General features: G+C 38.9%; 1 protein-coding gene across 1 annotated transcript in view; it reads right to left on the bottom strand.

The window, feature by feature from the left end:
• Positions 1-7,164: 7,164 nt before the first annotated feature.
• LOC103234284 (uncharacterized) overlaps positions 7,165-17,244 on the bottom strand; it is a 32,439-nt gene continuing 22,359 nt past the window's right edge. Inside the window, 2 exon segments of the mRNA XM_073015751.1 lie at positions 7,165-10,278; positions 10,280-10,616. Coding sequence (XP_072871852.1) covers positions 9,351-10,278; positions 10,280-10,616 — 1,265 coding nt within the window. The 3' untranslated portion in view covers positions 7,165-9,350.

Genomic DNA, 17,244 nt, shown 5'->3' with positions numbered 1-17,244 from the left:
TATCACAGTCCATTTTCAAGGGGTAGAATGTAGGCAAAAGAAAAAAGTCACGTCACCTAGGTAATGAGTTAAGAGGTATGTCACAATACCTACTGTGGGCAGGGCCCAGGCAGTACAGTCACACCACCGAGGTGCTGGGCTCAGCGATATCTCATAAAGGCTCTGTGGGTAAGGCCCAGGCTAATGATAAGAGTCAGATGACGCAAGTGCTAGGCCCAGTGATATTTCACAACACCCTTTGTGGGCAGGGTTCAAGCAAGAGTCACATCACCTAGGTGCTTGACCCAGGTATATGTCACAATCTCCCCTGAGGGCTGTGCCTAGGCAGGAAAGTAAAATCACTCAGGTGTTACACAAAAGTATATGTCACAATCACACTTGTGGGAAGGTCCAGGGATAAGATTCACAATTCCACATATGTTCTAGCTTCAGGTGGGAAAGTCAACACCTCCCGTGAGTTGCATCCAAATACATGAGTCATAGTCTCAAGGAGGGACCAGATTTATGCATGAGACCCTCAATTTTACCTGCAGACTGTGTACTGGTATCAGAGTCAAAGCCTCACAGGTGTAATGAATCCTGGTCCTAGAGTTACCGTCTACCTGTAGACAAAATCTACATGTAAAGATTATTATTATTTTTTTTATTTATTTATTTTTTTTGAGACGGAGTCTCGCTCTGTTGCCCAGGCTGGAGTGCAGTGGCCGGATCTCAGCTCACTGCAAGCTCTGACTCCCGGGTTTACGCCATTCTCCTGCCTCAGCCTCCGGAGTAGCTGGGACTACAGGCGCCCGCCACCTCGCCCGGCTAGTTTTTTGTATTTTTTAGTAGAGATGGGGTTTCACCATATTAGCCAGGATGGTCTCGATCTCCTGACCTCGTGATCCACCCGTCTCGGCCTCCCAAAGTGCTGGGATTACAGGCTTGAGCCACCGCGCCCGGCCCATGTAAAGATTATAATCCCAACTTTCTTTCTCCTTCTTTTTTTTTTTTTTTGAGACGGAGTCTCGCTCTGTTGCCCAGGCTGGAGTGCAGTGGCCGGATCTCAGCTCACTGCAAGTTCCACCTCCCGGGTTTATGCCATTCTCCTGCCTCAGCCTCCTGAGTAGCTGGGACTACAGGGGCCCACCACCTCGCCTGGCTAGTTTTTTGTATTTTTTAGTAGAGACAGGGTTTCACCGTGTTAGCCAGGATGGTCTCAATCTCCTGACCTCGTGATCCGCCCATCTCGGCCTCCCAAAGTGCTGGGATTACAGGCTTGAGCCACCGCGTCCAGCCTAATCCCAACTTTCAACTATGTCCAGGTGTGAGATTCAGAAGCTCAAAAGTTGTCTGTATTCATGTTGGAGGATGACAATTTTTACTGTGGGCTGGAAGTGTATATGAGAATCACAATCTCAGCTGTGTTCTGGATCCTCTTATGACACTCTCTGTACCACCAGAGGGCTTTACATTGTTTGGGTGAGACTCACAATCCGCCGTGAGACATTAGTGTTGTATAAACGCATGATCTTACCTGTTGCCCCACGCCCAGGTATGAGAGTCAACATCTCTCATATTAGCTGGGTCCAGGTATAAAAGTCATTGCTCTGCCTCTTAGTTGGGTTCAGATATGAGTCACCATCCCACCAATGGCTAGATGCACACATGACATTAAAAATTCCAACTGCGGATTGCATCTGTGAGTAAAATTCAGGACCTCACCAGTGGGTTCTGTCCACGTGTATGAATGGCAATTCTTACTGTTGGCTGAGTGTGCATCTGAGAGTCACAATCTGAACTTTGTGCTGAGTTATATAATGGCACTTTCTTTACAACCCTGGGGGCATCATTATACAATATAAGTGAGTGCGACAATCCTCTGTGACATTTATACAAGTAGAAAACCCAAAACCTTACCTGTTGACCTAAGCCTAGGTACAAGAGTCAAAATCTATTGGCCAGGTTCATTGTGCAAGTGAGTTGGGTACAGAAATTTGTCACCATCCAACCTGTGACTGGATCCATATATGACAGTCACAATTTCAATGATGGAATGGGTTCATGTGTAAGATTTAGGACCTCACCAGTAGGCTCGGTCTAAGTATGAGCATGGCAATTCAAACTGTTGGCTAGCTGTGTATAAAAGAGTCACAATTACATCTGTGAACTGGGCCCTACAATGACACTCAGTATTCCCCAAGATCTTTTATACAACATATGTGAGTGTCATAATCTTCTGTTACTTTCCTACAAGTAAAGAACCCAGACCCCAAAGCCTAGCTACCAGAGTCAATATCTCTCTTATTAGCGGGTCCAGGTATGAATCGTCACCATTCCTGTGAGCTGAATCCAGAGTGAGTCACTATCTCACTTCTGGCAATGTCTCAGCGCTCAGTTATATGTTACAACCTCATATGTGAGCTGGGTCCAGGCAGTAGAGTCAAATCACTGAGGTGCTGGACTGCGGCATATGTAACAATAACACCTACAGGAAGGTCTAGGGTTGAGACTAACAATCTCACACAAGTCTCAGTTCTAAGTATGAGTCAATTTCTGTATGGTCATTCTAAGTACACAAGTCACAATACCATTGGTCCACAGGATCTATGTTTGAGAGCCCTATTCCTTCTGGGGATTGTGTTTTTTAAGTAGAGTCAGCCTCATGGGTTTGCTGAACTTAATCTGTGTCATGAACCCATTTGTGGAACAAATTCATGTATGAGAGTCAAGTTTGCAACTTTTAGCCACCTCAGGGTGTGAGATTCAGAACCTCAACAGTGGGCTGTGTTCATGTGAGACAATGACAATCTTTACTCTCGCCTGGGTGTGCAGATGAGAGTTACAATCTCACTTGTGTGCTGGGCCCTGTTAGAACACTCTCTGTACCACTCGAGGGCTTTATTAAATATGCATGAGTCAAAATTTGCTCTGAAACCTTTGATTGTGCCTGTGGCCCTAAGGGCCAATTTACTATTGAGATGATGAGGCCTGTATTTGCGCATAACTCACAGGAGGTGTTGACTTTCATACCCAAAGCTGGGACATGTGTAGAATTGTAAATCTAACCATAGGACCTTCTTGCAGGTGTGATTTTTGCATATACGTTCGCGTAGCATTTGAGGAATTCCACTTGCCTGGGTAGGTCAAGCCTACAGTGACATTAATTAAATCAAGCATCTAGGTGACATAACTCTCCTTCCTGGGCCCTGCCCTCAAGGGAGATTTTGACATATTTCTGGGCTCAGCATGTAAGTGATGTGATTCTTTTCTCCTGCCTGATTCCTGCACACTGGGAGCATTGTAATGTATCACTGGGCCCAACACGTAGACGGTATGACTCTCTTCTCATGTCTGGGCCCTGCCCATTTTAGGGCTTGTGACATAGCACTGGGGCTGGCACCCAGCTGAAGTAAAAATATCCTTGTCTGTTTGGGTTCTGCATACAGGGGGCATGGTAATATAATGCAGTGCACATCATTAAGGTGATGTGACTTTACTTCCCGGGCAATGTCCACAGGGAGCATTGTGACATATCTCTGGACCCAGCACCTAGATGATGTGACTCCCTCCTGCCTGGGCCGTGCATATATGGGGAATTATGTCATATTGCTCAGAGGGGCATTTTGACGTATCTCTGGGTTCATCACCTAGATGATGTGACTCTCTTCTTCTGCCTGTGCTTTGCCCACAGGAAAGCCTGGACCATATTACTGGGCTGAGCACCCAGGTAATGTGACTCTTTCCTGGGCCTTGCCCACAGCGGGCATTGTGACATTTCACTGGGCCCAGCACTGAGGCGATGTGACGCTCTTGCCTGGGTCCTGCTCATAGAGGAAATTGTGACATATTCCTGGTCCAGCACCCAGGGAATGTGATGATACAGCTTCATCCCTGCTCCCAGCTAACAGGGATGAGGATGACTCTTGTACCTGAACTCAGCTTATAGGAGAGATGGTTACTTTCATAGCCAAGATTAGGGCAGCCAGTAAGGTCCTTAGTTTCCTAATTGTATGAAGATCACAAAGGATCACATCACTCACACATACTATATAAAGCACTTGAGTGGTAGAGAGTATCAAAACAGGGCTAGGCACACAGTTGAGATTGTGACTCTCCTATGCACACCCAGGCCACAGTTATAACTGTCACCCTCATACCACTGAACCCAGAACCTAGGTGATGTGACTTTTTTCCTGTGCCTTACATACAAAAAAAAAAAATACAAAATATCACTGGGCCCCAGACCTACGTGAGGTGATTCTCCTCTACTACCTGGGCCTTGCCCGAAAGGGGTTGGCGGATCACGAGGAGTTCGAGACCAGCCTGGCCAACATGGTGAAACTCCGTCTCTACAAAAATACAAAAATTAGCCAGGCATGAAGGCAGGTGCCTACAATCCCAGCTACTTGGGAGGCTGAGGCAGAAGAATTGCTTGAACACGGAAGATGTAGGTTGCAGTGAGCCCAGATTGTGCCACTGTACTCCAGCCTGGGTGACAGAGTGAGACTCTCTTGAAAAATAATAATAATATAACATGGTTCACTTACCATAAACTCTCTAAAATTCTAATTTCTACATTTTCTAGCAAATTTTATATTTGTCACACTTTGGGTAAGAATCTAGTAAGACTTTCTTTTTCAAACAGTATTTTTTCTTTTTACAAAGAAAGCAGCACCATGCTAACAGATTTAATCCTCTCACCTGTGGACATGTATGCCTTTTATCTTAATTAACTAATCTGAAATATTGATAAGCACACTCTCCAGTTAAAACCAATTTTTCAGTGCATTAAAAAATACCAAAGTTCTCATCAAAACCCACAAAATACCATGTGAAATAACATGGCATGAAGAAAACAGTGGGAAAACTGTAGCCATAACAGAAAAAGGGCTACGATGCATACATGGGTGGAATACACATACAAAGACAAACAAAGCTTAAGACAATTAGAAAATAAATGAAGCAGAATATTTTTTATTTTATTTTTTTTTGTGACGGAGTCTCGCTCTGTCACCCAGGCTGGAATGCAGTGGCCTGATCTCAGCTCACCGCAAGCTCCGCCTCCCAGGTTCATACCATTCTCCTGCCTCAGCCTCTCAAGTAGCTGGGACTACAGGCGCCCGCCACCACGCCCAGCTAATTTTTTGTATTTTTAGTAGAGACAGGGTTTCAACCGTGTTAGCCAGGATGGTCTCTATCTCCTAACCTCGTGATCTGCCCGCCTCAGCCTCCCAAAGTGCTGGGATTACAGTCGTGAGCCACCGCGCCCAGCAGAATTTTTTAAATTCAGCAAAATTCAGCTTTGCAGCCTGAAAAAAAATCCTTCCCACATGAAGAATCAATGTTATTTGTTTACCTTTGATATTTTCCACCTGACTTGAAGTTGCAAGTTTCACAGGAATATTTACGCCTTATTATGGAGCATCTGTTACACAGCAAGCGCTGTAGTCTTTGTTTGCTACATTTATGAATAAAAACATTCTCGGCCGGGCGCGGTGGCTCAAGCCTGTAATCCCAGCACTTTGGGAGGCCGAGACGGGCGGATCACGAGGTCAGGAGATCGAGACCATCCTGGCTAATACGGTGAAACCCCGTCTCTACTAAAAATACAAAAAACTAGCCGGGCGAGGTGGCGGGCGCCTGTAGTCCCAGCTACTCCGGAGGCTGAGGCAGGAGAATGGCGTAAACCCGGGAGGCGGAGCTTGCAGTGAGCTGAGATCCGGCCACTGCAGTCCAGCCCGGGCTACAGAGCAAGACTCCGTCTCAAAAAAAAAAAAAAAAAAAAAAAAAAAAAAAAATTCTCATGACTTAAGAAGTTTCCCTAGTACTTACCAGAACAAATTGCCCAATTAATAAATTTACTCATATCCATCATAAAAAGTGAAAAAAAAATAACATAAGCAGGCTTATTTATATAGGGTTCTCCAATTAAAAGAACAAAATGGAAGTTTCCAACTAAATATAATTTAACGCACTAATCTTAGAATTACAGTTAAAAATTACTTTGTGTACATGAATAAATTTATTTTATTTTGAGATGGAGTCTTGCTCTGTCGCCCAGGCTGGAGTGCAGTGGCACAATCTTGGCTCACTGAAACCTCTGTCTCCCGGGTTAAAGCTATTCTGCCTCAGTCTCCCAGTAGCCTGGGTAATTTCTGTATGCCACCATGCCTGGCTAATTTTTGTATTTTTAGTAGAGATGAGGTTTCACCATGTTGGCCAGGTTGATCTTGAACTCCTGACCTCAAGTGATCCACCCACCTCGGCCTCCCGAAGTGATGGGATTATAGGCGTGAGCCACCACACCCGGCCTGTGACTAAATTTCATTAAAATCATTCTTATAATCACAGAACAGCTCACATAATGATATCTCACAAACTATAAAACAACAAATATATATAAGAAAAGGAAGTTATGGGTCTAGCATGAGTACCAGGCAAGCAAAAACAGAGAATTTGCAGGGTGAGATTCTGAACCATAAGTCATAAGATTGTACAGTAAAATTCAATACAAAGCAGAGAGTATACATCTGCATTCATTTTTGAGGATTTTTGTTTTCTAGAAAACTAGACACCACACCTGACTAGGTGTAGTGGCTCGCCTGTAATCCTAGTACTTTGGAATATTGAGGCAGGTGGATCACCTGAGGTCAGGAGTTCAAGACTACCTGACCAAAATGATGAAACCCCATCTGTACTAAAAATACAAATATTATCTGGGCATGGTGGCCTGTACCTGTAGTCCTAGCTACTGGGGAGGCTGAGACAGGAGAATTGCTTGAACCCAGGAGGCAGAGGTTGCAGTGAGCCGAGATCACGCCACTGCACTCCAGCCTAGGCAACAAAGTGAGAATCTGTCTCAAAAAAAAAAAGAAAGAAAATTAAACACCTTATTAAAATGATTTGTCTTGTTCCAGTATTGAATATTCTGAAAACAGTTCTAAACTCCTACTCAAACACACTTAATCCATAATCTTCTTACACCTAAGGTTTTTATTTAGACTAATAGATGTGTATATTTAACTCTATGTAAATCCAAACTAAAAGTCTGTGTTTGCAAGCAGAGAGGCCACAGAGTCAAAGAAAAATATACAAGAAATTATTTTTAAGTATTCAGGACTCAGAAATGTAAATTTTGTACTTGTACATAATTTTTATTATTATTATAAAAATAACCCTGCAGTCAGTCAATAACAACTGTATATTTTTAAATAACGAAAACTGTACAATTGACTGTTCATAACACAAAAAATAAATTCTAAAGGTGATGGATACCTCATTTACCCTAATGGGATCATTATATATTGTATGCCTCTATCAGAATATGCCATATATAACATAAACATTTTATGCCTGAAAAAATTAACAAAAGTAAATTTAAATGGGAAAAAAATAAATAAAAATTTTGCCTACAGAAACAATATTCCTTATTTGCAGTTTAAAGCCACTGGAAAAAAGATTAGTACTAGAGATGTTAGTCCATTATTTTACTAAATAGTGCATTGTTAGCACCCTCTTTTTTTTTTTGAGACTGAGTTTCGCTCTTGTTGCCCAGGCTGCAATGCAATGGCACGATCTCGGCTCACCGCAACCTCTGCCTTCCAGGTTCAAGGGATTCTCCTGCCTCAGCCTCCCGAGTAGCTGGGATTACAGGCATGCACCACCACACCTGGCTAATTTGGTATTTTTAGTAGAGATGGGGTTTCTCCATGTTGGTCAGGCTGGTCTTGAACTCCTGACCTCAAGTGATCCGCCCGCCTTGGCCTCCCGAAGTGCTGGGATTGCAGGCGTGAGCCACCGCGCCCGGCCTTGTTACCACCTTTTACCTACACCCTTGAGTAAGGTGGACTAGGTTAAAGTAAGTGGAATAATGTCATCTCATTGAATGCACAATCTTTAAACTATTAAAAATGTTGAATTAAGAAATTAAGTTCAGACATAATCTAAAATTTTTAACATGTATTGCATTTTTTTCATAAAAGTACAACTAGTAAAATATACTAATTTATTTTTAATTTTGACTAAAACTAAAAATATTTCTCTCTCAATATAATGCAGAAGAATATTACTCTGAACACCTACCTCATGCATCACTCAATACTGTAAGTGAATCACAAAGAACCTCTTTACTTAGATTTTCATCATGCATCTCACATTTTAACGTTCTTACTCTTTCACAGAAGAGGTCATAAATGCTCACCTAATAAAAAATAATCTCTCATATCTTTTGGTCACATGCTTTCACATATGAATACAATAGGAATAAAAAAACAGCATGGGCCAGGCGCAGTGGCTAACACCTGTAATCCCAGCATTGTGGGAGGCTGAGCTGGGTGGATCACCTAAGGTCACAAGTTTGAGACCAGCCTGGCCAACATGGCAAAACTCCAGCTCTACTAAAAGTACAAAACTTAGCCGGGCATGGTGGTGCACGCCTATAATCCCAGCTACTCGGGAGGCTGAGGCAGGAGAATCACTTGAACCCTAGAGACAGAGGTTGCAGTGAGCTGAGATCACGCCACTGCACTCCAGCCTGGACGGCGACAGAGCAAGACCCCATCTCAAAAGAAAAACAAAAAAAAAAAAAAAAAAGAAAAAAGAAAAAGAAACTAACTTCTTTAGCATGAAGTAATTTGATAGTTACGACATTAACATGAAGTAATTTGAGAGCTAATTAGAACATTATTTGTATGAAGTAATATGAGAGCTAATTACATAACTTACTTTTCAAACAATCTAATCTTTCCAAAAAAAAGTATACTTGTAACGCTCCAAAAAATCTTCTACTCTTTTAAAGTTATATACAAATAATTTTTCTACCAAGTTTAGTTTTGGATTATTTTCTAACTCAGAACTCTGATTAAGTGTAAAGTCTGAAGTATGAGTACCTTATATATTTCTAATGTAAATTCTCTGATATTTCCATATACTTACCATGGAATTAAATTTTTTTCTATTTATTGCATCTGCAAAAATATATTTTAATATGAACTGTTTTCTAACCTGCAGTTTTTCAATAAATGTTTTTTTCCAAATTTATTACATTTATAGGGTTTTTCTTCTATAGAAATTCTCTGATGTTGAACAAAGTTTGAGCAATTGCTTCAGGGTTTGCTGCTAATACAAAATGAATACAAGAAGATCTGTGTTACAAGTTACAACTTTGTTTATATTTGTAATGTTTGTCTTCAAAATAAATCCTCTTCAGCACTTTAATGGCTTATATTTTCTCAAGACTCTTGATAGTAATTGCACTTTTTTAATGCTATTAAGTATAAACTCTCTGATGTTGAGTAAGATGTGAGCAAATATTAATCACTTTTTTACTTTCTTTATATTTGTGCATTTATTTTCAAGTATAAAGGCTTTCATGTGCAATAAGGTATGAGCATTGTGTAAGTTTTGCCACATTGTTCACACTTGTAGAAGTTTTCCCCAGTGTGAATTACCTTACCTGCAAACAAGTGTGATAACCATTTAAAAGCTCTGTCACATTATTCATAGTTCTATGATTTCTCACCAGCACACTTTCTTTTATGTTTGGAAATGTTTGCGATGTTGTCACAAGCACTGTTACAACTTTCAGGTTTGTAGAGTTTCTCTCCAGTATGAATCATCTTATGTCTGTTAAGAATAGAGGAGTTGTTAAAGGCTTTGCCACATTCTTCACATTTGTAGAATTTCTCTCCAGCATGAATTCTCTTATGGGTAGTAAGGGTTGAGGATTGTTTAAAAGCTTTGCCACATTCTTCACACTTGTAGGGTTTCTCTCCAGAATGAATTCTCTTATGTGTAGTAAGGTGTGAGAACCGGCTAAAGGCCTTGCCACATTCTTCACATTTGTAGAATTTCTCTCCAGTATGAATTATCTTATGTGTAGTAAGGGTTGAGGACTGAGTAAAAGCTTTGCCACATTCTTCACATTTGTAGGGTTTCTCTCCAGCATGAATTATCTTATGTGCAGTAAGGGTTGAGGACTGGCTAAAAGCTTTGCCACATTCCTCACATTTGTAGGGCTTCTCTCCAGTATGAATTATCTTATGTGTAGTAAGGTTTGCAGACTGGTTAAAAGCTTTGCCACATTCCTCACATTTGTAGGGTTTCTTTCTAGTGTGAATTATCTTATGTGTAGTAAGGTGTGAGAGCCGGTTAAAGGCTTTTCCACACTCTTCGCATTTGTAGGGTTTCTTTCCAGTATAAATTCTTTTATGTGTAGAAAGGTTTGAGGCCTCATTATAGACTTTCCCACATTCTTTACATTTGTAGGGTTTCTCTCCAGTATGAATTCTTTTATGTTAAGTGTGAAAGCACACAAAATGACTTTTCACATTCTTTACATTTGAAAGGTTTCTTTCCAGTATGTCTTGTCTTATGTCTGTTTGAATTTGAAAATTTATGAAAGACTTTCACATATTTGTCACATTGAAATATTTTGTTCTGGGCAGTTGTCAAACACTGGCTAAGTCCATTGTAACATTCTTCGCGCACCTTACACTCATCCACGCTTTTACAGTGTTTTCTTAACTGTAAATTTTCATGTCCACATTTTTTATATCTTCTCAGTATCACTTTTTGGAAATAATTTTTTATGCCCTGCTTTGGCCAAAGGTCCTGGGCAAAATAAGAACATACAACTGAAAGAAATAAAAATAAATAAATTACTTACTAGACTCAGATGAATATACTTTACAAATCTAACCTATAAAATTATGCAAACTACATCACAAGATGGCACAGCAAAATATTACAGGCTAACATTCTCACAGATATATAAATGTAACAAAAACATACAGACCAAATTACATTTGTGAAAAACTAAAGTAAGTGTGTGCAGTGCCCCAGGTGAGCCTAATGCAGACAGCCACACAGAAGAAAGAAAAGTCTGTTACATTTACCCAACACAGATCTTCCTGCTTCCCTATGTAACACAGTGACTTTAGAAATAAACTGCCAACTCCTGGTTTCATTTTTAAAAGACAAATAAAATAATGGCTTATACATCTTTATTTCTCAATGGCAGGGGCTTTTACAGACACTGGTTCCTGTCTCTTATTGCATAAAAGTTCTGAAAGAAATAGTGATATTCTTTCAAATGACAGTTTGAGTCTGCTGGGATGAAAGATAAGGTACCAAAACAGATATATAGACCAATGGAACAGAACAGAACCCTCAGAAATAACACCACATATCTACAACCATCTGATTTCTGACAAACCTGACAAAAACAAGAAAAGGGGAAAGGATTCCCTATTTAATAAATGGTGCTGGGAAAACTGGCTAGCCATATGTAGAAAGCTGAAACTGGATCTCTTCCTTACACCTTATACCAAAATTAATTCAAGATGGATTAAAGACTTAAATGTTAGACCAAAAACCATAAAAACCCTAGAAAAAAACCTAGGCAACACCATTCAGGACATAGGCATGGGCAAAGACTTCATGACTAAAACACCAAAAGCAATGGCGACAAAAGCCAAAATTGACAAATGGGATCTAATTAAACTAAAGAGCTTCTGCACAGCAAAAGAAACTACTATCAGAGTGAACAGGCATCCTACAGAATGGGAGAAATTTTTACAATCTACCCATCTGACAAAGGGCTACTTTCCAGAATCTACAAGGAACTTAAAGAAATTTACAAGAAAAAACAAACAGCCCCATCAAAAAGTGAGCGAAGGATATGAACAGACACTTCTCAAAAGAAGACATTTATGCAGCCAACAGATACATGAAAAAATGCTCATCATCACTAGCCATCAGAGAAATGCCAATCAAAACCACAATGAGATACCATCTCACGCCAGTTAGACTGGCAATCATTAAAAAGTCAGGAAACAACAGGTGCTGGAGAGGATGTGGAGAAATAGGAACACTTTTACACTGTTGGTGGGACTGTAAACTAATTCAACCATTGTGGAAGACAGTGTGGCGATTCCTCAAGGATCTAGAACTAGAAATACCATTTGACCCAGCCATCCCATTACTGGGTATATACCCAAAGGATTATAAGTCATGCTGCTATAAAGACACATGCACACGTATGTTTATTGCGGTACTATTCACAATAGCAAGGGCTTGGAACCAACCCAAATGTCCATCAATGATAGAATGGATTAAGAAAATGTGGCACATATATACCACAGAGTACTATGCAGTCATGAAAAAGGATGCATTCATGTCCTTCGCAGGGACATGAATGAAGATGGAAACCCTCACAAACTCAGCAAACTATCACAAAGACAGAAAACCAAACACTGCATGTTCTCACTCATAGGTGGGAATTGAGCAATGAGAATACATGGACACAGGGTGGGGAACATCACACACTGTGGCCTGTCCTGGGGAGGGGGCCTAGGGGAGGGATAGCATTAATCACCATGGCACATGTATACCTATGTAACATAACTGCACGTTGTGCACATGTACCTTAGAACTTAAAGTGTAACAAAAAATAATAAATAAGAAAGGTAAGTTTTACAGCAGCAGAAAGACTTGCTACAGGAAACAATTGTAGCAAGTGATTATTGGTTATTAAGAAGAAACATGAATAAGCTGAGTGTGGTGGCTCACACCTGTAATCCTAGCACTTTGGGAGGCCAAGATGGGTGGATCAACTGAGGTCAGGAGTTTGAGACTAAGTCTGGGCAACATGGTGAAACCGTCTCTACTAAAAATACAAAAGTAGCTGAGCGTGGGGTCACATGCCTGTAATCCCAGCTAAGTGGGAGGCTGAGACCAGAGAATCACTTGAACCCAGGAGGTGGAGGCTGCAGTGAGCTGAGACCATGCCACTGCGCAGCCGCTTGGGTGACAGAAGCAAAACTCTGTTTCAAAAAACAAAAAAAAAGAAGAAGAAACATGAATAAACTCCTTTGACAAAAACTAAACACAAAATTTTAGACAAGGCACATCCTAACAACACGTTTGAGAGACTCCCAGAATCTCTAGCCAAGATAATTGTTTTCAGACTATGTCAGAAAAAAATACATTTTAAAGACTGTGACAGGTAGCTTTTTTTAATGTCCAAATCTCAATCAAAGATTACAATGTATACAAAACAGGGCAATATAATTTCATCAAAAATATTACATAAATTTCAGGAAGAAACCATAAAAAAGATATACACATTAATTTTAAACACTGATAAACTGAATAATATCCAATGAAACAGGAATACAGTCCACTGAAGAAAATCACAAAAATGAGGATAAAAACAAAAATATCAAAATATTTTTAAAAAAAAACAATTTGGAGGTAAAAAATAGAAAAATAAATAATAACTGGAAAATCCTAAAAGAAAAATGATGTAAAAATGAAGTTCAACAAACAAATTAGGATACACACAAAGATATTTATAACAAATACATGTTAAGCACATTTTCAAAAATCACAGACAAGAAGAAAGTCTTAGGAGCTGCAAGATGAAAGTAATGTGTCATTTACAAACATAGTCTTATGATACAACCGTGAATTATCAACAAAAATTTTGCAGGCCAGAAAGAAACTGTGTGACACAAAGTCCTGGGGGAAAAAAAAAAAAAACCTGCTATGAAGTGAGAATAATACCATCAACAAATCTGTCCTGCCAAATAAAAAGAAAAAAACCTTCCAAAACCACCAAATTCTGAAAAAGTATATTAGCACTGCATATGCCCTACATATAAAAGATGACGAAAGCAGCTCCTTAACCTGCAAGTAAAAGGATTAAAAAAAAAAAAACAAAAACACATAATCAAATAAAAATAATTATTTTCTGGGAAAGATATGCACATACACAAAAATAGAATCTTGTGACATTATCATAATGGTGCAGAAAACATTTTAAATTATTCTCTAAATTTTGAAAAATAAAAGCACAGAAATTATAAACATCTGTTAATGAATATACAATGTAAAAACATAATTAGCAACATCAATGACAAATTTCAGGGCAGATGTAATGAGGAAGAATTTTTTATTCAACTGAAGTTGATTTTGTACCAAATTAAAAATATACTGTCGTTTCTTACAGAGGTTTTATGAAAGCCCCAAGGTATCACAAAAAAAAAAACTGTACAAATATACAAAAGTGAAGTAGAAATAAGTAAAAGCGTATCAATACAAAAATCGTAAAGACACAAAGACAGAGAGAAAATGAGAAACAAAGATGCAAGAATCAAATAAAATAATTAAAAACATAACAGTAAGTCTTTATCAATTATTTAAATACATATATATAATTAAGTTTCAAATCAAGAGACATTTTCAATAAGTAGATTAAAAAATTTTTAAACCAAGATCCAACTTTTTTTTTCTACAAAAGTCAGTAGAGATCTAATGATAAAAAACCTCAAAGGGGCAAGACGAAAGAATACATTTCACGCAAATATTAATCAAATGAGAGCAGAAGAAATCAATATTATGCAAGCTACATCTTAAGTCAAAAACTGTCATATTTTATAAAATGTACTTGAAGTCAAAACTCCAAGGAGACAAAAAAGGACACTAAAACTTACAGATTTAGGCTGGGCATGGTGGCTCACGCCTCTAATCCAAGCACTCTGGGAGGCCGAGGCAGTTGGATCACTTGAAATCAGGAGTTCGAGACTGGCCTGGTCAACATGGTGAAACCCTGTCTCTACTAAAAATATAAAAATTAGCCAGGCATGGTGGTAGGCACCTGTAATCCTAGCTACTTGGGAGGCTGAGGCAGGAGAATCGCTTGAACCCAGGAGGCAGAGGTTTCAGTAAGCCAAGATCACACCACTGCACTCTGGCCTGGGGCACAGAGTGAGACTCTGTCTCAAAAAAAACAAAAAACACACACACACACACACACACACAAAACCTTTAGATTTACTCACTGAGAACCTATGACAAATTTGTTTATGTATGTGTGTGTGTCTGTATCTCACATTAGGGCTCCAAACATATAAAGCAAATATTGACAGAATAACAGACACAGAGAGAGCAACATAATTACAGTAGGATATTTCAAATCTGCACTTTCTGTAATAAAAATTAAATGAGAATATTAGTAAGGGAATAGAGGCTTCCAGGCAGTATAAGACAATTATTTCTAACAGAAGTATAGAAAACACTCAACACCAGGACACACGTGGTTCTCAAGAGCTAATACAACATTTTCCTTGATAGACCACCTCTTATGCCAAAAAAAAGAAAATAAGTCTTACCAAATTTTTTAAAACTGAAATTTTATAAATTACTTTCTATCACCAAAATGAAATGAGTATAAAACAAGAGGAAAAAAACCTGAAAAATTAACAAATATATAGAAATTAAACAACACACTCTTTTTTTTTTTTTTTTTGAGATGGAGTCGTCGCTCTGTCGCCCAGGCTGGAGTGCTGTGGCCGGATCTCAGCTCACTGCAAGCTCCGCCTCCCGGGTTTACACCATTCTCCTGCCTCAGCCTCCCGAGTAGCTGGGACTACAGGCGCCCGCCACCTCGCCCGGCTAGTTTTTTGTATTTTTTAGTAGAGACGGGGTTTCACCGTGTTAGCCAGGATGGTCTCGATCTCCTGACCTCGTGATCCGCCCGTCTCGGCCTCCCAAAGTGCTGGAATTACAGGCTTGAGCCACCGCGCCCGGCAACAACACACTCTTGAGCATGCTCTTGTGAAAGGTTGAAAAAGGTAATATTGTAAAGATGTCCATCCTGCTCAATACAATCTATAGATTTAATGCAATGTTTTTCAAATTTCTCATTGCATTTTTGAAGAAATAGAAACAGCAATCCCTCGAGTATACAGAATCTCTACAGACAATAAAGTACCCAAAAATATTAAAAATGAAACAAAACAATGTTGGAGGCATTACAGTTCCTGATTTCAAAACATATTACAAAGCTACAGAATTAAAACAATTTGGTATGAGTATAAAGGTGAAAAAGTAGACTAATAAAATAGAAGGCAGCACATATATAAACTCTTACATATATGGTCACATAAAGAGTGATTTGTATACCCACAATTATTTTAGCATTGTTACTAAAAGCGAATAGGTAAAAGCAAGGCAGATTTCAGTCACCAAATTGTTCAGTGATATAATTTGAAATATAAAAATACCAAAATATTACTCAGTTTGAAAAAAAGCAGGAAATATTCTAACAACTATAAAGGTAAATCTTAATGACTTTATGCAAAAATAAAATGAGCCAGCCACAGACAGAGATTTTATGGATATATAAAGCAGTTATACTCTTAGAAACAGAAAGCAGAATGGTATTTGAAAAGTGCCAAGAAATGGGAAAAATTGGTAGTTGTTTAATGCGTATTGTAAAATTTCTAGAAGTCTTTTATAAAACAATGTAAATATACTTCACATGCCTGAAATGTAGAGTGTTTTTGAGTCAGGGTCTTACTCTGCCACTCAAGCTGGGGTGCATGGCATGATTATGGCTCACTGCAGCCTCAAACTTCCATGTTCAAGTAATCCTCCCTCCTCAATCTCCCAAGTAGATAGGACCACAGCACTATGTCTGGCTATTTTTTAAGTGCTTTACAGAGATGAGGTTTCCATATGTCTTCCAGGATGTTCTCAAGCTTTTGGGCTCAAGCAGTCTTCCTGCCTTGGCCTCCCAAAATCCGGAGATTACAGACGTGAACCACCACCGTGACTGGCTGTGAAATGTACATTTAAATAGATTTAAGATGGTAAATTTTAGGTTATATGTTTGTACAATTGATTTTTAGAAGAATAACTGAAGAACATCCAGAATTATAAATCTTCCCAAAAATTATCAAGTCACAAGTGTTTCTCTCTCACATAGGAAATATATTTATTATTAAACACAAGGTGAAAATAAGAATATTTCCATGACTACTCATTTAGACAAGATAAAGCCACCATTAAAAATCAGCTAAGAAAAAAATATATACAAGATTAGCCATAACCAAAATTGGGGTCATATTTATAGATAAAAACACACACACATATAATCAGATTGTAATAGACATATGGCTGATTTATCTCTTAAACCCCACACTGACTTACATGTAAAAACAGAATTTCAAATTGTCTAAAATTGTAAAACCACAAAACATAATAAACTTATGTTAAGAAACCTACACTGAAAAAACACACTAATATGAAACTACAAAATAGTAATAAATGTTTACTCATGAAATCTGGTATGTAACTTGATGTAGCATTAATAAAGAATTTGTGCAGATAACTGGAATACTTTAACTGTGTATTCACTGAAGGTGCCTATTTTGAATCATTGGCATGCACTGTAATGCAGTAGTTTCAGATAAAATG

The sequence above is a fragment of the Chlorocebus sabaeus genome, chromosome 6 (assembly GCF_047675955.1).
Source record: "Chlorocebus sabaeus isolate Y175 chromosome 6, mChlSab1.0.hap1, whole genome shotgun sequence".
Lineage (NCBI taxonomy): Eukaryota > Metazoa > Chordata > Mammalia > Primates > Cercopithecidae > Chlorocebus > Chlorocebus sabaeus.
This window is presented reverse-complemented; position numbering and strand designations above follow the sequence as displayed.